The following is a 25062-nucleotide window of genomic DNA, read 5'->3' as shown; positions in this document are numbered from 1 at the left end:
GAAAGATCAGTCCAGGAGGAAAAAGAAGCCAATTTCTCTGTTAAGATATATTACAAAGATTAGTATTTTCATGTGTACTATTGATTAATTAAAACAATAGTTTCTCATTAAAATGCAATCTGTCATGTAAAATAACCTGCATATATGGGGCTAATCTGCAGGTTAACAGCTTTTTGGCACTGCCGGGGGAAAATTAACTTTATTCCACAGTGTTCAGCTCCCAGTCACAATGGTGCAGCCGGCGTGACTTTAGTCACGCTCTGTGTGTCCCTAGCACTGACTGACAGCCAGCCCTAATGTTGAGCTGCTGTCAGTCAGTGCCAGGGAAGCGGTTAGAGCTGCAACGCTCTACACACAGATCGGTGACTGACACCGTGGTTAGCAGGGGGTATAAAATAAGAGCTACAACTGGACACTTCTGACCTGGTCCACTTTAAGAAATATTTAAGCAAAGAGCCTCCGTTTGGAAAAAAGTTTTAATGAAACATCTTGTCTCTTTGTACATCAGGTACGTGACTTTTGTCGGAGAGCCGGTTGGAGGTCTAGTCTAGGGTAAATTAAGCATTAGGCCGGGATCACACACAGCGTCATACGGCCGAGTCTCGCAGGTTAAAACCAAGCTCTGGCGCCGGCACTCCGGAGCGGAGTGTGCAGCCGCACAGCAATACATGGAGCTGCACGCTCCGCTCCGGAGTCCTGGTGCCAGAGCTTGGTTTTAACCTGCGAGACTCGGCCATATCTCGCTGTAGTGTGACTCCGGCCTTATACTCAGGCCCAGAGCGGGACCTTCTCTGTGTATCCACTTTTCACTCTGGCGACAAAGAAAAGGATCTTGAAAATGTTGTTTGTTTTTTTTTCTAATCCAGACAAGAATCATATAAAGTTAGTTACTATTCTTGACACTTCTTGCAGAGAGTATAGTGGACGTGTAGATTTTTCTTGCATAGCAATGGAGCAAAGATGAAAAACACTGATGATACAATTTCATGGTTGAGAAGTATAGAAACAAGTGTAGAAACAATCTTCCATCTTCTATATCATTTTTCTCCCTTTTGCCCTCTGTGGGATTGCACAAACTGCTCTATTCCTTTTGCCCTACTGATTTGATGAAATGCTCATTAATTCCCAAAGCAGTGACACAGATGACTTGTTGTTTGTTTTTTTTTTATTGCACAAGGAGCAATATTTGGGTAAAAGTGAAAAAGGATACAGTTACCAAATCAATGAAATGTCATCTCTCTTCAGGCCTCATGGACAAAAAAGTTCTGCCGATGTGACAACAGTTATAGTTAGGCGTAAAACAACTGTATAGGAAATTATTCTATGAACTCAGGGACTTATACAGGATGTTATCAACGTGGTCGTGCGGAAGAGTGGTATCATAGTTACATAAATAAATATATATATATTGAAATTGTTCCAGAAAATGAAGTATTTCTACCAAAAAACCGTGTTTTGTTACACAAACCTTTATTTCCTTTGTATGTATTGGAACAATACAAAAAAACTGAGGAAAAAAAGGCAAATTGGACATCATTTTAGACAAAACCCCAAAAATGGGCCACAAAAAATTGTTGGCATGTTGACACCTTTCCAAAATTGTGGCTAAACAACTTTCTTTCATGCATGTGATGCTCATTCAAGCTCACCTGTGGCAAGTGACAGGTGTGGGCAATATGAAAAAATCACACCTGAAACCAGATAAAAAGGGAGAAGTTGACTCAGTCTTTGCATTCTGTGTCTGCGTGTGCCATACTAAGCGTGGAGAACAGAAAGAGGAGAAGAGAACTGTCTGAGGACTTGAGAACCAAAATTGTTGAAAAATATTAACCCCCCGGAGCTTTTTTTGTTTTTGTTTTTCGCTCCCCTCCTTCCCAGTGCCATAACTTATTTATTTTTCTGTCAATATGGCCGTGTGAGTTGCTTGTTTTTTGCGGGACGAGTTGTACTTTTGAACGACATCATTGGTTTTACCATGTCGTGTACTAGAAAACGGGAAAAAAATTCCAAGTGCGGTGAAATTGCAAAAAAAAATGCAATCCCACACTGTTTTTTTGTTTGGATTTTTACTAGGTTCACTAAATGCTAAAACTGACCTGCCATTATGATTCTCCAGGTCATTACGAGTTCATAGACACCAAACATGGTTTTTTTATCTAAGTGGTGAAAAAAAATTCTAAACTTTGCTAAATAAAAAAACCAAATTGCACTATTTTCCAATACCTGTAGCGTCTCCATTTTTCATGATCTCGGGTTGGGTGCGGGCTTATTTTTTGCATGCCGAGCTGACGTTTTTAATGATACCATTTTGGTGCAGATCCAATCTTTTGATCGCCCGTTATTGCATTTTAATGCAATGTCGTGGCGACCAAAAAAAACGTAATTCTGGTGTTTTGACATTTTTCTTTTTTTATTGATAGACCGGGCAATTCTGAATGCAGAGCTGCCAAATATGTGTATGCTTGATTTTAATTTTATTGTTTTATTTTGAATGGGGCGAAAGAGGGGTGATTTGAACTTTTATTTTTAGATTTTATTATATTTTTAAAAACTTTTTCTTTAACTTTTGGCATGTTTCAATAGTCTCCATGGGAGACTAGAAGCTGCCACAACCCAATCGGCTCTGCTACATAGAGGCGATGCTCAGATCGCCTCTATATAGTACAATTGATGACTTGCTATGAGCACCAACCAATGGATGGCGCTCACAGCAATCCGGCACTGACAACCATAGAGGTCTCCAGGAGACCTTCGGTTGTCATGCCGACACACCGGTGACCCGCGATCACATGACACGGGTCACCGGTGTGCGTATTTTCAGCGCAATTGCGGGAAGCGCTTGTTAAATGCCGCTGTAAGAGTTTGACAGCGGCATTTAACTGGTTAATAGCAGTGGGTGGATCGCGATTCCACCCGCGGCTATTGTGGGCACATGTCAGCTGTTCAAGCTAGCTGACATGTCCCGAGAAAGATGTGGGCTCACCGCCAGAGCTCACATCAAAGGAGGGACTCCGACATTGGCGTACTATTACGCCCGATGTTAGAAAGGGGTTAACAGTCTTTAGCTTATTAGTCCATCTCCAGAGATCTTGATGTTCCTTTGTCCACAGTGCTCAACATAATTAAGAAGTTTACAACCCTATGGAACTGTAGCTAATCTTCCTAGATGTGGACGGCAGAGAGAAATTGCTGAAAGGTTGGAACGCAGGATAGTCTGAATGTTGGATAAGCACCAATCAAGTTTCAAAGAAATTCAAGCTGTTCTGCAGTATTAGGGTGCATCACTGTCAGCACAAACTATACGTCAACATTTGAATGAAATGAAATGCTATGTCAGTAGACACAGGAGGACCCCACTGCTGCCACAGAGACATAAAAAAGCTAGACTGCAGTTTGACAAAATGTACGTGAGTAAGCCAAAATCATTCTGGGAAAGCATCTTGTGTAGAGATGAAACCAAGATAGGACTGTTTGGTAAAGTACATCATTCTACTGTTTACAGAAAATGGAATGAGGCATACAAAGAAAAGAACACTACCTACAGTCTAATATGGTGGAGGTTCAAAGATTTTTAGGGGTTGTTTTGCTGCCTCTGGCACTGGGTGCCTTGACTGTGTGTGGCATCATGAAATCTGAAAACTACTAAAGGATTTGGGTTACAGTTTAGCGCCCAGTGTCAGAAAGCTGGGTTTGCATCCTAGGTCATGAGTCTTCCAGTAGGACAATAACCCAAAACATACATCAAGAATCACCCAGAAATGGATGGAAACAAAGAGCTGGAGAGTTCTGAAGCGGCAGCAATGAGTCCGGATCTACTTCCCATTAAACACCTGTGAAGAGATCTTAAAATTGCTGTTGGGAGAAGGCGCCTTCACATATGAGAGACCAGGAGCGGTTTGCAAAAGAAAACTGGTCCAAAATTCCAGTTGAGAGGTGTAAGAAGCTTGTTGATTGTTATAGGAAGCGTTTGATTGCAGTTTTTTATTCCAAAGGGTGTGCAACCAAATATTAAGTTGAGGGTGCCAACAATTTTGTGTGGCGCGTTTTTGAGGTTTTGTGTGAAATTATGTCCAATTTGCCTTTTTTTGTATGTTTTGTTTTGTGTTGTTCCAATTCACACAAAGGAAATAAACATATGTATAACAAAACATGAGTCATTTCAATAATTTTCTGGAAGAAATATTTCATTTCCTGAAACAATTTCAAGGGTGCCATGACCTGTATATATATCCTGTATATAGGCACAATCCAGTCCATCAGCCATGACAGTGGTCTGTGACTGCTGGATGGGAGTACTGACAGTCGCCACCTACCTCTCGGCATCCGCATCTCAACTTTTGCTGAGCCGGGCAGTCAAGATGTTATTTTTGCGGTGTGGTGCCAATGTAATGTTGCAACTTATTGGCTAATCGAAAGGAGAGCTATCGATGTGCCGTCAGGTAAGAGGCAGTTCTCATGGCTCCTGTCCAGCGGCCACAGATTCCTGACATCACCAATTGACTGGGTTCTGTTGAGCAAAAAGAATTGCGGGATACTACAAGTACAGGGCAGTCCATGGCCTCCATACAAGAACCCAGTAAACCTCCCTCTACCTGCTAACATTTCCAAGTTCTCTTTTGATCAGTTAACTTAGAGGCATGACATCGTACCTGACTGACTAATCAAAAGAGGAACCGGGAATGCCGGCAGATAGGAGGAGGTTTGGTCTGGTGTCGGTGACCGTGGACCGATGCCACCGCTGGATGAGTCCTGCAAATCTTTTTACTCAATTCTTTATATTTAACAAACTATTAACATTTCTATTTTTGAAAAGCATTCTAACTTTGCAGATTTTTTTCCACACTTGCCTAAAACGTTTACACAGTACTGTGAATACACTCATACCTGCAGAAGCATAAAATACAGAAACAGAATACATCAATGAATTACTCTGTCCCTTCTGAAGCAAAGACAGAGAAGTTGGACAAATTAGTTTTTGCCAAACCCCTTTAGAAACTCCTACAACCACATGCCAGCACAGGAAATGTCAGCAGGAACCAGGGAACAGAGTGGCTACATAGGGGTGGGATATACTGGAGGTGATTTATATAAGGAAGTTTAATATTTTACCCTTTTCATTCTGATTTACCTTTTTTCCCATGAAAAATTATTTAAAAGGGAGTCTGTCATCAGATTTCACCTCCATAAATACCGTTACGTAACTAATGGGGTAATATAACTGAGACTGGGGACCCGTTAAGCATTGCCAGAGAAAGTATTAATATTTTACATTTCCATTTTTTTTCTAGAATGATTTATTTATTTTTGTAGAAATTTTTATTTTTGTAATGCATTTTTCCACGCTTTACCAATATATATGAAATCATGTACGGTAATGCATATGTGGCGCCCCTGATGCTTCAGTCGCCACAGAGGTACTGCACCTCCTCCTGAGGTGTGATGCCCCACCATCCAGGTAAGGTGGGAACTCCTAACCACGCTCCAACACTCGCATCCCACACAACATGGTAGTTCAGCAAAGCCACATTGCGGCTCCTTGCTTAGAGAGTAGCAGAGCACCTTTGGTGGTTCCCTGCTTGGAACACGAAACGTGCTGGGAGGTGGGTGGAGTTTAGAATACATAAAGAGCGGGAAGAGTCAGTCAGTCAGCGAGTGGGAGAGAGACAGTCACTCGGAGAGGAGTGAGGATCCCTGGAAGAGGGATGGAGGAAGGAGTGCTGCAGCTGCCTCAGTGATCTGAGCCAGCTGGCACAGGAAAGGAAAGAAGGAGAAAGACATTAGACTGAAACCTGACCTTCTATGAGAGAGAGGGATTAGTACGGAACGAAGGAGTAAAAGGGAACACAGAGGACGTGGGTTAGAGGAAGAACCCTGCCTAGAAGTTCTAAGAGCAAGGCCGGGGCCCGGTCCCCGAGGTTGTATGGATACTGAAGGTCCTGCAGCAGACACCGGTGGAGTAGTGGGCTGTAAATGCACTACTCCCATCTAAGACTTGGGGGCACAACAGTAACTTGTATAGTGAGCCAGGACTCAGGAGTAAGGAGTCCCCGAAGCAGGCTACAGCTGTCTGCCACACAAGTAGAGTTCTTGGGAACATCTGTCAGGAGGCACTCCAGTGTAACTCAGTACTAGGAGTACTTCACTTAAAGGCGCTATAGAGGAGACGTTCAGAAAGGCACATGTTGGCGGAGCATTGGAAGGGAGCATCCTATCTTGCCTGGAGGTTGACTGAGCCCAGGACCCGGAGGACACAGCACGGAGGCAGGCATCTGTGTGAAGTGCAGACTGTGAGTAAAGCTTTGGAACTACATGCCCTGGTATCCTCCACTTATTCCCGCATCACTACAGCCCGCACTACTACATCTGGGCACCGGCCTCTACACTGCCTGTGCCTCTCCTCCATTGCTACATCTACACTGCCCTGGGACTACAGCTCCACCTGTGGGGAGCTTCACCATCTTGGCTGCAATCCACCACCAGTCCCAGAGGATCTGCATGCAGCGTCGGCCTAACACCTCACTTGCCGAACACCACAGGTGGCGTCACGAACTATTCATAAACTTCATTTCATAGAATCATAGAATCATAGAATTGTAGAGTTGGAAGGGACCTCCTGGGCCATCTGGTCCAACCCCCTGCTCAAAGCAGGATTCGCTAAATCATTCCAGTCAGATGTCTGTCCAGCCTCTGTTTGAAGACTTCCATTGAAGGAGAACTCACCACTTCTCGAGGCAGCTTGTTCCACTCATTGATCACTCTAACTGTCAAAAAGTTTTTTCTAATATCTAATCTGTGTCTCCTCCCAATCAGTTTCATCCCATTGCTTCTAGTCTTTCCTTGTGCAAATGAGAATAAAGTTGATCCTTCTACAATGTGACAGCCCTTTAGATATTTGTAGACAGCTATTACGTCTCCTCTCAGTCTTCTCTTTTGCAAACTAAACAATCCCAAATCCTGCAACCTTTCCTCATAAGACAGGGTTTGCAGACCGGTCACCATTCTGGTTGCCCTTTTCTGAACTTGCTCCAGTTTGTTGATGTCTTTTTTAAAATGTGGTGCCCAAAACTGGACACAATATTCCAGATGAGGTCTGACCAAAGAGGAGTAGAGGGAAATAATGACTTCACGTGATCTCGACTGTATGCTTCTGTTAATACATCCTAGAATTGCATTTGCCTTTTTTGCTGCTGCATCACACTGTTGACTCATATTCAATCTGTGATCTATTAGTATACCCAAGTCTTTTTCACATGTGCTGTTGCTTAGGCCTATTCCTCCCATTCTGTATATGCTCTTTTCATTTTTATTGCCCAGATGTAGTACTTTGCATTTTTCCCTGTTAAAAACCATTCTGTTAGTTGCTGCCCACTTCTCCAGTTTATTTATATCTTTTTGAATCCTCTCTCTCTCTTCTCTAGTATTAGCTATCCCTCCTAGCTTTGTGTCATCAGCAAATTTAATCAGTTTACCCTCAATTCCTTCATCTAAATCGTTGATAAAGATGTTGAACAATACAGGGCCCAGGACAGAGCCCTGTGGTACCCCACTTGAGACATTCTTCCAACTGCATGTGCAGCCATTTACGACCACTCTTTGGGTCCGATCACTAAGCCAGTTATGAATCCACCTAACAGTTGCCTTGTCCATTCCATACTTAGTCATTTTTTCAATAAGGATTGTATGAGATACTTTGTCAAATGCTTTGCTGAAGTCAAGATATACTCTATCTACAGCATTTCCTTGATCCACCCAATCAGTGATTCCGTCATAGAAGGAAATTAAGTTAGTCTGACATGACTTATTAGTTACAAACCCATGCTGACTCTGTTTAATCACTTCATTCTTATCCAGGTACTGACATACATGTTGTTTAATAATTTGTTCAAAGATCTTTCCTGGTATAGAAGTCAGACTCACCGGCCTATAGTTGCCTGGGTCCACCTTCTTCCCCTTTTTGAAGATAGGAACAACATTTGCTCTTCTCCAGTCTTCTGGGACTTCTCCTGTTCTCCAAGAATTTTCAAAGATTATGGAGAGGGGTTCCAAAATTTCTTCTGCTATCTCCTTCAGTACTCTGGGGTGTAATTCATCTGGACCTGGAGACTTGAATTCATTTAGGTTAGCTAAGTGTTTCCTCACTATCTTTCTGTTTATAGATATCCTGGATTCTTCTATTCCCTTAATAGGACAGTGCAGAACAGTTGATGTTACATTTCCTTTCTGAGAGAAAACAGATGCAAAATAGGAATTTAAAAGTTCGGCCTTCTCAACATCCTGTCTTACCATTTCATCATTTTCATCCTGTAAAAATCCTATAGCATCTTTGACTTTTCTTTTACTTTTGACATATCCCCAAAATCCTTTATTATTGCTTTTGACATCTCTTGCAAGCCTCAATTCATTGTCAGCTTTAGCTAATCTGATTTGTGCCCTGCAGGTTCTGCAGACAGCATTATATTCTTCTTTAGATATGCCTCCCTCTTTCCATTTTATAAACATTTTTGTCTTCCTTTTTAGCATGTGCTTAAGTTCTGTGTTCATCCATCCTGGCTTCCTTAAATGCTTCCTATTCTTCCCTGTTTTTGGAATTGTTAACAATTGTGCTTTGAGAATTTCATTTTTCAAGATTTCCCATCCTTCCTGGACATTTTTGTCTTTAAGGATATCCAGCCATTGGATCCCTCCAATTCTCTTTCTGAATCCCTTAAAATCTGCCTTTCTGAAATCTAACCTTGACGTCTGAGTCTTCACAGGTCTTCCTCCTCTAGTTATCCAAAATTCTAAAATAGCATGGTCGCTACCTCCTAGGGTCCCAGCCACTTTTACCTCCTCAACCATTTCCTCCCTGTTTATAAGGATTAGATCCAAGGTAGCAGTTCCCCTTGTTTTCTCCCGTACCTTTTGGAAGATAAAGTTGTCAGCAAGAGAGGATAAGAATTTCCTTGACCTGTTAGTTTTGCCTGAGAGAGATTCCCAACAAATGTCTGGATAGTTGAAATCTCCCATAACCACTATGTCATATTTTTTGGAGAACTTGGCCATTTGATGCATAAAGAGTTCATCCATATCTTCAGTTTGCACAGGCGGCCTGTAGTAAATGCCTACAATGGTGTCCTTTCCATTGTTCTGTCCTTGTATTTTACCCAAACAGTTTCCACATTCATCATCTTGTTCATTCATCCCCTTTTTGCCATGGAGCCCCAGGGCCATGGACCGGGTCACAGCTTCCGTGACAACTCCCATTGAGATCAACGGGGGCGGTACCGAGTACCCCGCTAGGCCCTGGTGGGGCGCTCCACATACGCTCTTGTGTGAACAAGATCTGATCTAATTTCCTCTCTCAGTAGAAACTTGGAGACAGTCACTGTGCCCGCCCTGTTCTCAGGGTTTCCGAATTAGTTGTACCACTTCAGGAATGTATAATGATATCACAGGTGGGTGTGATCTCCCGATATTTTCCTGAAGCTTCACGTCTTACATGATGAGGTGAAACAGTGTTCGGAGCTTCCATTGAAGCTGTATATCCATCTTATAAAGTGATGTCATATGTCTAGGATATGCTGTGACTTTACAATTGTGGGAGTCCAGCATTCTGAGACGCCCACATTTTCGAAAATGAAGCGGCATAGTGCTGATTTCATGCCGCAACTCTTGCTTTTTTTCCCCTCTTCTCATTCTCGTCCAGTCCTGCTATACACCCGGGATCCGTTACCTTCCCTTTACACGGTTCCACGTCCATCTTCCCCTGTATGCCAGAGGATAAGGCACTCTTCGTAGTACCTGTATCAAGCCATGAACTTTGGATGTTGCAGGAATATCCACAAGGGATTTCAGTAAGGCGTCCCAGTGCCCCAACCGATAGGTTCTTGCTTCCACTATCAGCCCACTGCAACTCGAACTTGACCTTGGTTAACAAACTTCCCTATCTGACCGCAAAATCAAGAAGCAGTCCCTTATAGATGGGGCTTTGCCCTCCCACTAAGGGCTAGTCCCGAACTTTAACTATGTTGGTCGCTACATCTGTAACTGACATATCTCCTTCACAAACGTTATGCATTACATTTACATAAATTAAAAATATTACCCTTATAATGCTTACCAAAGTCTATCCTACCCTATAGTCAGTACCTTATGTATTACTCTATAATTTATACGTTACCATATCACAGACTTTATTACAATACACACTAAAAAACGCAGGACATAGTTCACACTCTACATGACGCGATTGGTGTCTTCAGGAGTAGGAATGCGACAGCATAGTCCACCACTCTTCCACTTTTATGGCCGACCAGCTGCATGCAGCCCTACATCACCAAGCACAATGCCGAGGGTCGGATGGAGTGGTGTAAAGCCGTCACTACTGAACTTTGGAGCTGTGGAGACATGTTCTATGGAGTGACGAATGGCCGATTAATATTCCAGCAACATTTATTGATTGAGCAAAAACGGGTTGAAATCCTTATAAAATCCTGAGTTCATGGTTAAATTACTGATTGACTCTTCTGTTTATTCCGTGAAGGACCCATAGACTATGTCTTATGGTGAAACAGTGTTTTAATTCATTTTTGGTATATTTTGACAAATATTCATTTAATCTCTGAGACTGGAATTGCAGCTGACATTTAATATTATATCTAGAGATGAGCGAATCTGCTGGAATTTGATTAGATCAAACTTTGCTGGAAAATTTGATTCCAGTTGAGTTTATTTGACCCATATCGAATTTCAGGTAAACACCATTTGTTATACTCAGAGGTCTCTCCAGACCTTAGAGGATAGTAGATGGAGGGGTTAATATATAAAAACTATTATATTCCAACTCACACCGATCCTGACACAGCAGCTCCCTGCCTGGTCCTGTGCTAGCTCGCTTCCTCCATTGAATGTGATCTGAGTTTCAGTACCTGACCTGCTGACCTCGCAGGTTCACAGCATGTCATGCTTTCAACTGTATCTGCATCTGTAGGACGTAGATAGGGTTCAATATGATGGTGGAGCAGGGAGCTATCCGCTACCCTCTCTACCACCCACCTGTACTGTCTAAGGCTCGGCACAGGAAACATAATGATTTCCCTAGAGGGTGGGTCTGGGTCATTATAATGTTTGAAAGGCATTGAGGGGGCATTAAACTGTGTGAGGGGCACTGTGGGGGTGGCATCATAATGTGTGTAAGGGGGCATCATGCTGTTGTGTCGGCATCATATATGCAAGGGGCCATCATGTTGTGGGGGCAACATTCTGTGTTTAGGGGCACAATGGGGCATTATAATGTGTAAAGAAGGGACTGTGGGGGTATCATTTGTGTGGGGTACTGTAGGGACATAATATGTGTGGGGTACTGTGGGGGCATCATATGGGGGGTACTGTGGGGGCATCATATGGGGGGTATTATGGGGGCATCATATGTGTGGGGTACTGTGGTGGGCATCATATGGGCGGGCACTGTGGGGGCATCATATGGGGGGTACTGTGGGGGCATCATATGTGTGGGGTACTGTAGGGACATGATATGTGTGGGGTACTGTGGGGCCATCATATGGGGGGTACTGTGGGGGCATCATATGGGGGGTACTGTGGGGGCATCATATGGGGGGTATTATGGGGGCATCATATGTGTGGGGTACTGTGGGGGGCATCATATGGGGGGGCACTGTGGGGGCATCATATGTGTGAGGTACTGTGGGGACATATGTGTGGGGTACTGTGGGGGTATCATATGTGGAGGGTACTATGGGGACATCCTAAAGTGTAGAAAATACATTGGTTTGGCAGTACTGTAGAGGCACTTTGAGGGCATTATTGTATATGTGATGGCATCTTTGGGTTATCATACTGCGTGAGAGGCTCTCATACTATGTGGTGGTAATAAAAGGGGTATCACACTGTGTGGGAACACTCAGGGCATCATTAGGTGAACTATTTTGGTGTCAGTGCACATAAAGGACATGGGGGTGATGAGTTTTGATGTTGAGGAACCTGAGCCATTTCATATATTACTTTCTTCGACTCCATAAAACAAATTGGACCATCCCAACATTGCTGCAAATGTTGAATTTATATCAATAGGCACAAATTCACACTCCAAGATCTTGCGTATAATTCTCCCGAGAACAGTGGAAAATCTTACAGCTGCAAAACCTTATGCCAGATTAATGCCCATTGATTGGGACGTCCAACAAGCTCAGATACTGGGTGATAGAAACGGGTTCACATAGTTTTGGTCAAAAAAATGTATGTGAATTGAAAATAAAACCTGAAATCTAAAGTACGGTATATTTCTTAAAACGCTTGTTAATTTTTATTGTAGATGTAACAAAGTTTCAAGAAGAATTAGGCTTTAGTGCTGTTACTTTCCATGGAGCCCGTTCATTACCTGTCTGCCCAGCACAGTGGCTCTTATCAGTGTGGACATTGCCCTATGTTGGATCAGACATAGTACATGGAGGTGGAAAATGCAGAGATGTGGGGAGATAATGAGTACAGTTTATACCATAGGATGAAGAGTGAGGCTAAAGATCACATTCGCATTTATCTCATATACTGTGTACGACCGACACCTCCTCCAGGGCCGGCATCATCTAGTACACATTGGCAAAGTGCTGAGACCCTGGACTAACGGGTGGGGCCCACTCGCCATCGGGGACACTGGCACAGAGCGCTAGCACCGGGCCTCTCCCTCAAATTCTCTCCTCTCACCCATTTCATGCTTCCCCGGTCTCTACAGCATCTTCTGACTCTCTGTGATGTCTCAGGACAGAGGGGGCAATGACATCACTACAGCGCACCCTCTGCCGAGCAGTACAGTCACAAGACGCTGAAGAGACTGCAAGGAACGAGGGGAGGTGAGTATTTGATTATTTTTTTTATGTATATAGCAATATATTGGGCCATTATACTGTATGGAGCATTATATGGGGCCCATTATACTGTATGGAATAATATATGGGGCTATTATATACTGTATGGAGCAATATATGGGGCCATTATACTGTATGGAGCATTATAAGGGACTATTATATACTGTATGGATCAATATATGGGGCCCATTATCCTGTATGGAGCAATATATGAGGCCCATTATTCTGTATGGAGCAATATATGAGGCCCATTATTCTGTATGGAGCAATATATCGGGCCATTATATACTGTATGGAACATTATATGGGGCCCATCATTATGTATAGAGCCTTATATGGGGTTATTATATACTGTATGGAGCAACATTTGGGACTCATTGTATGGAGCAATATATGGGGTCATTGTATGCTATATGGAGTATTATGTGGGGCCCATTATTATGTGTGGAGCAATATATGGGGTTATGATATACTGTATGTGGCAATATATGGGGCCCATTATACTGTATGGAACATTATATGGGACACAATATACTGTATGAAGCAATATATCGGGCCATTATATACTATATGGAGCAATATAATGGGCCCATTATTATGTATGGAGCATTATATGGGGTCATTATATACTGTTTGGGGCAGTGTATGGGACCCATAATACTGTTTGGAGCATTATATACACACATGCTCACTACTGCACTCGGAGTGGACATACCGTTGTTGCAGCCTTTGCAGCCGCCTGCTGCAGGTACACATCGTCACCATCTTGGTACATTAATTGTTTTTACTCTGTACTATAATAGTCTGTTGCAGGTTCAAGTCCTCTAGGAGTTGTAAAAAGTAATTAAAAAAGCTTAAAAAATATCGAAAGCATTGTATTTAATATTTAAGAGTTATGATCAAATAACTAAGATCTTGACTCACTCCCTATTTGCACCACAAAAATAACAATAAATAAGCAGATTTGGTAAAACTACAATCCTTCATAATATAGATTTAACCTACCAAGTAAATGCTGTATAAAAAAATTAAAAAGCCAGAATTGCTGTTTTTCAGTCACCGCACTATCCCACCAAGAATGCAATCAAAAAGTTCTATGTAAGCTAATAAAAACTAACATGCAAAAATTAGTCCTCATATGGCTGCTCTGCCAGAAGAATAAAAAAAGAAATTGGATCTTGGATTGGATTTTGGATTGTTCTAAACAATTGACTACAAAGTATGCAAATTAAATACGAGCGGTCACGGGACCCCAACTCGAGTTGGAAATAGAGTGGAATCCTGACAGTGTGCACATTACACCCTGCCACGATTTGGGAATCTTGGATTAGATAGAGTAAATGCAGAAATTTGTGTTAAATCCAGAAAACTCCTTTAACGTGACTTTTAACGCATGCTGAAGGTGCACTACTACTACTGAACAGAAGGAGGAGACTGCTAAATTTGGACACTAGTCTTGACATTGTGGGAACCTTTCCAAAATAAGTACTCACTGGAAGATTTATGGGCGCAGAATGGGAACACAGATATTGATAATTCATTGTCATCAGGAGCACAATCACTGAGGAAGCCAATACTAACCTCATTATACGCATTGCAAGATAAGATAGCTGTAATTTGGTCACCATCCACATAATGGAACAGTGACCCCTACTGGGAGCTTGATGCTATATCGTCATGGTTGCACATCACAACTTTCTTAGCTCTGCTGTTCCAATTTTCTTATAGAATATAGTGTGATGGTTGCAGATTTGGCTGATTTGTTGCAGTAATTTGTAAGGCAGAAGGTCAATTTTATATCAGTGAATGGGGTTACTTTTGTACCCTGTGCATGGATTTCTGCAAGCCCCATTCAAGTAACTAAAACAGTCCAAGTCTGCAACAAACCCACTGTGTGTGAATTCACTCTTAGGCTATGTTCACACGTGACGTTTTTGCTGCGTTTTTTTCTGCAGGCGAAAGCTGCTCGCTGGGTGGTAAAGAAGTTACTTTAAAACAAAAAAAAACAAAAAACATTTTTTTTGCGATTATTCATTGCTTTCTATGGGTGAAAAAACGCTGAAAGAAGTGACATGCAGCAGGTTTCCAATTTGGTCAGAAAAAAAAAAAACAGTGTGTGTGCATGAGATTTCTGAGATCTCATAGCTTTTGCTGCTACTGTAAAATGCAGCTTTGAATTTGCAATAAAAAAAAGCTGCAACAATGCAATGTGTGAACTTAGCCTAGAAAAAAACTTTAGTTGCTTTTGTGCAACTGAATTCCGGAATGTGGATCTCAAACTACAGAGATCTGCACAAGAAGAGAAAGAACATGTAAATGGAGGCTGTAAAGCAGCTAGTATTTAAATGGAACTTGTCGCAGGGTTTTCTATGTAATCTGACAGTAGCATGATGTAGGGGCAGAGACCCTGATTCCAGTGATGTATCACTTAGTTGCTGGGTGCAGCGATTGTGATAGAATCACAGGATTCTCTGCTGCAGATGTAGCAGAGCTCTGAATGCTGAGCTGTGTATAGCCCCGCCCACACCACTGATTGACAGCTTTTTGCATACACTGTATATTGACAGAAAGCTGCTAATCATTGGTGGGGACGTGGTTGGACCAGGAGGCAGAAGACACCTAGTCCTCTAGTAATAATCTCCTGCTGATAAAACACTGATTTTATTGAAATAGCAAAACACAGACTAGTAAGTGATAAATCTTTGGAATCTGGGTATCTGTCCCTACATTATTTAGCTTTCAGATTACATAGTAAAGTCTGCTGACATATTCCCTTTAAAAACACACAGATTTTTTTTTCAATTATTTATTTGTGTTCCTAGATGCAAAGCTAAGCAAATATTCTTCATTAAAAAAAAAAATATTTTATCTTACTGCACAATCTGCAAATATGTTACAAATCTGTCAGACCTCGTGCTCCTGTCTGTTCTGTCTGCCCTCTCCTCCCTTATCTCAGTGTCACTATAGATCTACAGTGAAGAGGTAAGAAAGGATCTAAAGTTTAATGGAAAGCAAAGAAAGCTATAGATATCGAGGAAATCACATAAATAAGTGCAGGATAGAAGCTGTTCTCATACCTAAAAGCAAGTGAAGACAGAAGATCTCACATCCAGCCTATATTACTGGGAGAGACAATCCTACAAGAATCTTTGATCAAGCTGAAAACTGCATATCAGAGAGGTCTGGAAATGAATAAAGGAATTAAGGTTGCATAGTGAATATAGGGGTTATCCTTATTTAATAAAATTGCACTAACAAATGAAAAAATGACTTTCATGTCAAAGATGTCTGTCCATAGCATTAACATATATGTACTGAAGAAGACAGCGGCAGAAATTTGACACAGAGCGCCATTTATATGGGCAACGTGTTGGGATTATTATAATCTGAATGATAACATTAAAAGAAAACAGCTGCATATGGCACTATTATAGGGGTGCTGTAGATGACAATATTATTGGCACATTGGGGCAGATTTTTAGCTTCTTAAAGGGATTGTCCAGCACTATGATATTAATGGCTTATGTTTAGAAGCTATCACATCAGTGACCAGGCACCCCCATAATAAGTTCTTAAGAGGTCCCACGGCAACTGGATTTACATGGTATATGGGTCTATAGCCCAGCTTTATACATTGCCTGGTAGTGCAGCTCAGCTCCCTTTGAAGTGAATGTGGTCGGAGCTGCGGTTCCCTGCAGAACAACCACCGCACCGTGTGCAGAGCTGTGCCGTTCTAGCTCCGAATATGATAGGTGGGTTTCGGACCGCCGGAGATCTGATTTTGCTGATGGTTTATCAGTATTGTAGTTCTTTACAAACTCTTTAACTTTATGCCACTTTGTGATTGGCTTACATTAAACCAGTTTGTTGTACCAAAATTTTGGCAAAATATTATGGTTTTTTTAAAAAAATATTTTTAATAATTTTTCCCCCATACCACGCTTCCTATCATTTAAATCACACCTCTTTCTCTGACAAGGCACAATACATAATGAATCAGGTGCACGGTGTATAACGGTTTTTTTTAGTGCACGTTGAGCCAGAATTTTGTCGCATACAGCTCCGGAAATGTGCCCATTGTGTGCAGTTGTGGTGCGGCGGAAATAATTTTACGACCAGGTATTTCTATCTGCTACAAACTTTTTTTTTTCTTGTAAATACAATTAACAGAACAATGTCAGTGTCAGCAGCGCCTGACATCCAAATACGTGAACTTCTCATTGATGCTACTGATTGTCATTATCGGACGACATGTGCTGCGGTTCTTGAACGCCAGGAAAGATGATAACCGGACGCTCCGCTTTGCTCATGGTATTTAGATAATGGAGCAAACAGAATCTTTTATCACGGGAGGAAACGCCATGGATGCAATGACCTCTGATGTCCAGTAGAGGATGCTTGTGTTCCAGAAAGTAGCGGGTGACTTGCTGTGCTACTGTGGCTTGTGTGGATAACGTAGGAGAACTCGTTACTTATTATTATAGCACCATTTATTCCGTGGCTCTTTATACATCCATATTATTCACAGTGATCAGTGTTTCCCAATACGTTGCTTATGAAATACAAACAGGAATGGCCGAACCCCGTCCAGCTGTCCGTCAATGATCATATCTAGTTGCGGAGTGTAATGCAGCGCACGCTTCTGCTTCATTAACCCTTGCAGAGCTGACACTCAGTATGGCTTCAGGTAAAGCGGACACAATGTTCTGCTGGGATAATTGTTTTTTTGAGTTGATTTCCTCTGGCTTCTCACAATCCTCTCCAATGACAAGTGTCCGTATTTGTCTACGTTTTTTTTGGCATCGGCCACTGATCCTGGGCTGCTTCGCTTCTGCATGAAACCTTGTGTACTAGTTTTTGCAGGAATGGGGAATGGACTAACAGGAGAATCTTTGAAGCGTTTTCTTATTGAGTTCTAAAACCAGAACATTTTGATTTCTTAGCTTAGGGCTTAGCCGTATGTCACTTTACTTTGAGGCCACACAGTGTGCCACTCTTACATGGGGCTGTTGGTGTCATAGACCTGTTTCTGTACCACCTCAGTCCCCTACCCTGACTATCCTGGGAACATCTCAAAACATAGTGGGGATGCCCACTTGTGGGTTAAGGGCTCCGTTATTTGTTCTTTATGCTTTGCTTAAATAGCTCCATCATGTTCCACAGCGCTTTTACAGACACCTGCATCACTGTCCCCATTGGAGCTCACAATCTAAATTCCCTATCACTATGTCCTTGGAGTGTGGGAGGAATCACGGGGGAGAACATACAAACTCCTTGCAGATTTTGTCCTTGCTGGGATTTGAACCCAGGACTCCAGCGCTGCAGTGCTAATCACTGAGCTACCATGCTGCTCTCTTCCATAAGCCCCCTCCCATCCCCCTTTAAGCAAGGGACATCCCATGAACAATAAGAATATGTTGAAAAATTAAGGCTATCATTGCAAATGTTGGACTGTTGACAGCTCCATGCTCTGTGGAGCCTTTGTACAGCACAATAGTACAGATAGGGAGATAGCAATGGCTTATGGAGAAGACACTGATCCCAAAAGTGAAATAGAGCAATGTAATTTATAGTATTGCTCCTCTTATACGTGACACCCTGTGTAACGCTGGATTCATAGAGTTCTATGAGTCCTATTTCTGGACCTCTAATACAGCAATGTGTATGAGCCCTTTGAATATAAAGTGAGCTTTTTTGTCATTTGCATCAAAATTGCAAAATTACATAAACTTCCTTTTTAAAAATTGACTATTTTGTTGTTGTAGAGTCTGTACATCTCCTTTACATAGTTGGCTGTTCTGCTGCTTTTGTCATAGATCCTGAGAGCACAATTGCTCCTGGCTGTGGAAAGCTTAGGGGGATCTAAAGTAGTGGAACGTGGAAGGAAAAACACTAGGGCATTGATTCATTAACACCAGTGGTCTGACACTCCAGTTTTCATGAAGGTCGTGCAGGAATGAGATGTGATTAATAGCATGCTAGTGACAAATTGTCATCCCATCAAACATAATAGCGCAATATATAGGGAAAACTCATAAGGATAATGTGACCTATCGCATACTGAGACACAGAAAAACATGAGCAAAGCTCCAAAAGGCCGCGATAAAAGATGATATCTTGTGTGGACCTTTTATCGCGGCCTTTTGGAGCTTTGCTCATGTTTTCCAGGAATGAGATGTGCCAAATTATGGTGTATGTTGGAGTGACATTTCTAGTATAAGAAATGCCGCTGAATTTGAGAGGCGATGCCCTGTCTCACTTTAAGCGCCTCCAAATGACTTCATGACTTTTCAAAGCGTTTTATGCCAGTTTTCTGACAATAAACACTTTAATGAATCTGCCCCTAGGAGTCTGCAGGTTGATGTGGAGAAATTACACCATCATTATCAATGTCTGTGCCTGTACAGTGGAGTGGAGATGTATCTTGGTTGCTCATGTTAGTGACATACACTTTTTTTTGGCACAATGTCCTCCTGGTAAATATCGGATCAAATACATTGGTGGCATATTGCTAGGAAATGACCGATTTTCATAATGTAGTGGCAGCATTTAGCGTTTTTTGCAGGCTGCATGTTCAGGCATTGACTATTGATGGACTAACTATGCAGCCTGTAAATTAATACTTGTGACCCTAGTGACAAGTGAAGGTGATATGTTGTAGATTCCTGTGAAACTACTGATTTAAGCACTGCTATACTCTTAGTAATCATTTGCATTTTCTTTTTAATCAGCAGTCTCTACAAGTCCATCACATTTCAGTCACGTGGAGCTTTGGGTTATGGTCACCATTCCAATGTGTGTCCTGGCAATAGCCATTATGCTTACAGTCTACACCTGTCAAAGGCGGTACGGTGCCTACAAGAGAACCCGGCGGCAGTGCATAGAGGAGCCGTTAACAGAATGCAACTTAGACCCAGATGGGAAATGCTTGAAAGATCTCATATACGATATGTCAACGTCAGGATCTGGATCTGGTAAGTTCAATCTCCTACATCCTTACTAGCCAAGCAAAAAAGTTCTAAAAAGTCTATGAGTTCTCTCCTCTCGGCTGTCATCTCAGTTGGCTTTTCTGACTACCAGACTCAGCGGGATGCATAAATAACGTCATGTATGCCTACTAATCAGAAGAGGCGACACTGATGCCAGCAGGTATGAGGAGGTTCGCAAGGCTCCGGTCTGGCGGATACGGTCTTTCTATGTAGTTGCTGAACCAGGTTTTTTTTTAATCTTTCTTGCTTAACTCTAGTATCAACTCTATATTTTAAAATTATTTAAATGCATGTATTTGGAGTAAAAAATAATTTTTGCAATTGGGTTTCAGTAAAAATTTTGCACCATTTGAATTTTATTAATATTATTATATTATTATTATTATTTATTATTGTTATAGCGCCATTTATTCCATCGCGCTTTACATGTGAGGAGGAGTATACATAAAAACAAGTACAATAATCTTGAACAAAACAATCACGACTGGTACAGGAGGAGAGAGGACCCTGCCCGCGAAGGCTCACAATCTACAAGGGATGGGTGAGGATACAGTAGGCGAGGGTAGAGCTGGTTATGCAGCGGTTTGGTGGATTGGTGGTTACTGCAGGTTGTAGGCTTGTTGGAAAAGGTGGGTCTTCAGGTTCCTTTTGAAGGTTTCCACGGTAAAGCGAGAGTCTGATAAGTTGTGGTAGAGAGTTCCAGTGTAGGGGGGATGTGCGGGAGAAATCTTGTATGCGATTGTGGGAAGAGGAGATAAGAGGGGCGTAGAGAAGGAGATCTTGCAAGGATTGGAGCATGCAAGTAAAGGTACTGTCACACTTAGCGATGCACCAGCGATCCCGACAACGATATGACCCGGTCAGGATCGCTGGTGCATCGCTAAGTGGTCGCTAGTGAGCTGCCACACAGGCAGATCTCACCAGCGATATAGCAGCGGTCGGCGGTCGCTACTTACCTGTCAGACGAGGCGATGAAGACGTCCTCCCGCCCGCATCCACGCGTCGCTCGTTGGCGCCACATGAAGCCCAGCAGGAAGCTGACGAGGAGAAACGGTCCAGGCCGTTCTCGCGCGATCAGCGTTAACCAGCGGAGGAGCCGGTCGGAGGTAAGTATCAGACATAGCGATATCGCTAGCAATATCGCTGCTACGTCACAAAACCAGTGGCGTTATAGCGATATTGCTAGCGATAATGCTTAGTGTGACTGGCCCTTAAGTATCAGGAGGCGAGGTCACAGATATGTGGAGGAGACAGAACTGGAATCTTTGGGCAATGGGGAGCCGATGCAGGGGTTAACAGATGGGAGAAGCCAGGAAATAGCGGGGGACAGGTGGGTTAGTCGAGCAGCAGAATTGAGGATAGATTGGAGGGGTGCGAGAGTGTTAGAGGAGAGGCTACAAAGCAGAAGGTTGCGGGAGATGATGAGGGCATACACTAGAGTTTTTGCAGATTCATGGTTGAGGAATCTGTGGATTTGGGAGATATATTTTTGAGTTTAAGTCAGCAGGAAGTGGAAAGGGCTTGGATATGTGGTTTGAAAGAGAGATCAGAGTCTAGGGTTACCACAAGGCAGCTGGGACTGGGGGTGTGTGGGCAGCCATTGACTTTGATGGATAGGTCTTTTGAGTGGGTTGAGCAAGATGGGGGAAAGATGATGAATTCTATTTTATCTATGTTAAGTTTTGCAAATCTAGCAAAGAAGAAGGATGAAATAGCAGACAGACATTGTGAGATTCTGGTTAGTAGGGAGGTGATATCTGGTCCAGAGATGTCCATCTGTGTGTCATCAGCATAGATGTGATACTGAAAGCTGTGTCCCAGGCCGAAGGTTTAGATGGTGACGAGCAGGGGCCTTAGAACTGAACCTTTGGCAACACTGATGTGGTCTGTGGTCATAAATCTGCTGAGAGCAGCCCAGAAAAAGACAGATAGAAGAGAGACAAATTCTCCTGTCAGTCAGAGCGAGCTCACTGAGAACCATAAGAGAGACGCCCTTGAATCAAATGCTGCCTGTCTGCAGCCACCACGAGAGGGCGCTGACACTATATGCCAGTATGCGGTCGGCTCGTAGGCTCCCTCTACTGGCTGCTGCAGGCAGGCTGCACATAGTCTTTTCAATGTTTGGAGGACATTTGGAGCATCGTAGAACAAAGCTCCAGCCGTTATAAGTCTTTATTAAGACATGAGTTGGTTTTTACTATTTTCCATCTTAAAAATAACAATGTGCTAAAAGACGGACAATCACTTTAAAGCATCCACTGATCCAGCACATTTCTAGCAATATATCATCTTGATTTCTCGATAGGTTTACCCTTGCTTGTCCAGAGAACCATTGCCAGAACGGTTATTATTCAGGAAGTGGTCGGTAAAGGACGTTTTGGAGAGGTTTGGAGGGGAAAATGGTGCGGTGAAGATGTTGCTGTAAAGATATTCTCCTCTCGAGATGAAAGGTCATGGTTCCGTGAAGCAGAAATTTATCAGACCGTGATGCTGAGACATGAAAATATCCTCGGATTTATAGCTGCTGACAACAAAGGTAGGAGAAGAATATAGCTGCTATCTATCTACAGTCATATGTAAAAGTTTGGGCACCCCTATTAATGTTAACCTTTTTTCTTTATAACAGTTTTGGTTTTTGCAACAGCTATTTCAGTTTCATATATCTAATAACTGATGGACTCAGTTATATTTCTGGATTCAAATGAGGTTTATTGTACTAACAGAAAATGTGCAATCTGCATTTAAACAAAATTTGACCGGTGCAAAAGTATGGGCACCCTTATCATTTTCTTGATTTGAACACTCCTAACTACTTTTTACTGACTTCCTGAAGCACTAAATTGGTTTTGTAACCTCATTGAGCTTTGATCTTCATAGCCAGGTGTATCAAATCATGAGAAAAGGTATTTAAGGTGGCCACTTGCAAGTAGTTCTCCTATTTGATTCTCCTATGAAGAGTGGCATCATGGGCTCCTCAAAACAACTCTCAAATGATCTGAAAACCAAGATTATTCAACATAGCTTTTCAGGGGAAGGATACAAAAAGTTGTCTCAGAGATTTAACCTGTCAGTTTCCACTGTGAGGAACATAGTAAGGAAATGGAAGAACACAGGTACAGTTCTTGTTAAGCTCAGAAGTGGCAGGCCAAGAAAACTATCAGAAAGGCAGAGAAGAAGAATGGTGAGAACAGTCAAGGACAATCCACAGACCACCTCCAAAGACCTGCAGCATCATCTTGCTGCAGATGGTGTCACTGTGCATCGGTCAACAATACAGCGCATGCATAACGCCTTTTTGTATGACCAAACAACTCAATCTTTGTTTCATCAGTCCACAGGACCTTCTTCCAAAATGTAACTGGCTTGTCCAAATGTGCTTTTGCATACCTCAGGCGACTCTGTTTGTGGCGTGCGTGCAGAAACGGCGTCTTTCGCATCACTCTCCCATACAGCTTCTCCTTGTGCAAAGTGCGCTGTATTATTGACCGATGCACAGTGACACCATCTGCAGCAAGATGATGCTGCAGGTCTTTGGAGGTGGTCTGTGGATTGTCCTTGACTGTTCTCACCATTCTTCTTCTCTGCCTTTCTGATATTTTTCTTGGCCTGCCACTTCTGGGCTTAACAAGAACTGTACCTGTGTTCTTCCATTTCCTTACTATGTTCCTCACAGTGGAAACTGACAGGTTAAATCTCTGAGACAACTTTTTGCATCCTTCCCCTGAAAAGCTATGTTGAATAATCTTTGTTTTCAGATCATTTGAGAGTTGTTTTGAGGAGCCCATGATGCCACTCTTCATAGGAGAATCAAATAGGAGAACTACTTGCAAGTGGCCACCTTAAATACCTTTTCTCATGATTTGATACACCTGGCTATGAAGTTCAAAGCTCAATGAGGTTACAAAACCAATTTAGTGCTTCAGGAAGTCAGTAAAAAGTAGTTAGGAGTGTTCAAATCAAGAAAATGATAAGGGTGCCCATACTTTTGCACCGGTCAAATTTTGTTTAAATGCAGATTGCACATTTTCTGTTAGTACAATAAACCTCATTTGAATCCAGAAATATAACTGAGTCCATCAGTTATTAGATATATGAAACTGAAATACCTGTTGCAAAAACCAAAATTGTTATAAAGAAAAAAGGTTAACATTAATAGGGGTGCCCAAACGTTTACATATGACTGTATCTATCTATCTATCTAATATTTATCTATCTATCTATCCTTGCAGATAACGGCACATGGACGCAGCTCTGGCTCGTGTCTGAATACCATGATCAGGGCTCACTGTATGATTTCCTGAATCGTAGCACAGTAACTATTGGGGGAATGATGAAATTGGCGTTATCCGTTGTCAGTGGTCTGGCTCATCTTCACATGGAAATAGTTGGAACTCGAGGTACGTACTTATGTAAAAACACAAAAACATTTTTTGATTTCTATAATGGCAAAAGTATCTATGATTTTAAATTGCTCATTCCTTGAATTTCAAAAATGTCATCATCGACCTCCTGCTAATATATCCATGTAACATGAAGAGAGAGCCCGGGGCGTAGCAATAATACAATGATACCTCTGTGATACTAATGTATTAGTGATTTTATCTATTTGCAGGTAAACCTGCTATTGCACACAGGGACCTGAAATCCAAAAACATTCTGGTGAAGAAGAATGAGACGTGCGCCATCGCTGACTTAGGACTGGCAGTGAAACATGATTCCATTACCAACACAATAGACATCCCGCAAAATCCAAGAGTGGGGACCAAGAGGTGAGAACCAATGTATGATGAGATGATGGGGAATTACAAGAACAAGCCATCACTTTATGATCAGTGAGGTTCCAACTTTGGGGATCACCACCAGCCTTGAGAATGGACGGGCTGCATTAAAAAGTGAAACAAAAATGGATATTAGCCGCATTCTGTGCAAAATCCTCTCTGCACAGCGCTGCTCCCGACCCATCGCTGCACAGGAAACCAAAGATGGCCCCATGGTGCTGCCGGTGATCGCATAGGCGGGTGGCCACGGCACCGTCGGGCAGGGAAAAGCTGAAAACAGGCTTTAAAGATAAATCAATTCTGATAGGTGTTACTTTATTCTCGAACGGTGGGGATCCCAAATAAGGTGATGACATATCCTAGAGAAACGCAAGAATATAGGAAAAGATTTGACTGAGCACAAATTAACTTTTTATATATATCAGTGTTTTTCAT

At 42.3% G+C, this 25062-nt stretch overlaps 1 protein-coding gene across 3 annotated transcripts in view; it reads left to right on the top strand.

Annotated features, from left to right (window-relative positions):
- Positions 1-25062, top strand: part of ACVR1C (activin A receptor type 1C) — a 77072-nt gene that overhangs the window by 24044 nt on the left and 27966 nt on the right. For 2 of the 3 annotated variants that reach the window (XM_073545657.1, XM_073545655.1), the window contains exons 3-6: positions 19592-19834; positions 22155-22385; positions 24079-24246; positions 24462-24618. In XM_073545657.1, coding sequence (XP_073401758.1) covers positions 19592-19834; positions 22155-22385; positions 24079-24246; positions 24462-24618 — 799 coding nt within the window. The remainder of the gene's footprint in view (positions 1-19591; positions 19835-22154; positions 22386-24078; positions 24247-24461; positions 24619-25062) is intronic. The other variant, XM_073545656.1, reaches the window with a different exon arrangement.

The sequence above is a fragment of the Dendrobates tinctorius genome, unplaced genomic scaffold (assembly GCF_039654945.1).
Source record: "Dendrobates tinctorius isolate UK_male_01 unplaced genomic scaffold, ASM3965494v1 ptg000143l, whole genome shotgun sequence".
Taxonomy (NCBI): Eukaryota; Metazoa; Chordata; class Amphibia; order Anura; family Dendrobatidae; genus Dendrobates; species Dendrobates tinctorius.
The sequence above is the reverse complement of the archived record's forward strand: the minus strand, read 5'-3'. Positions and strand labels throughout refer to the sequence as shown.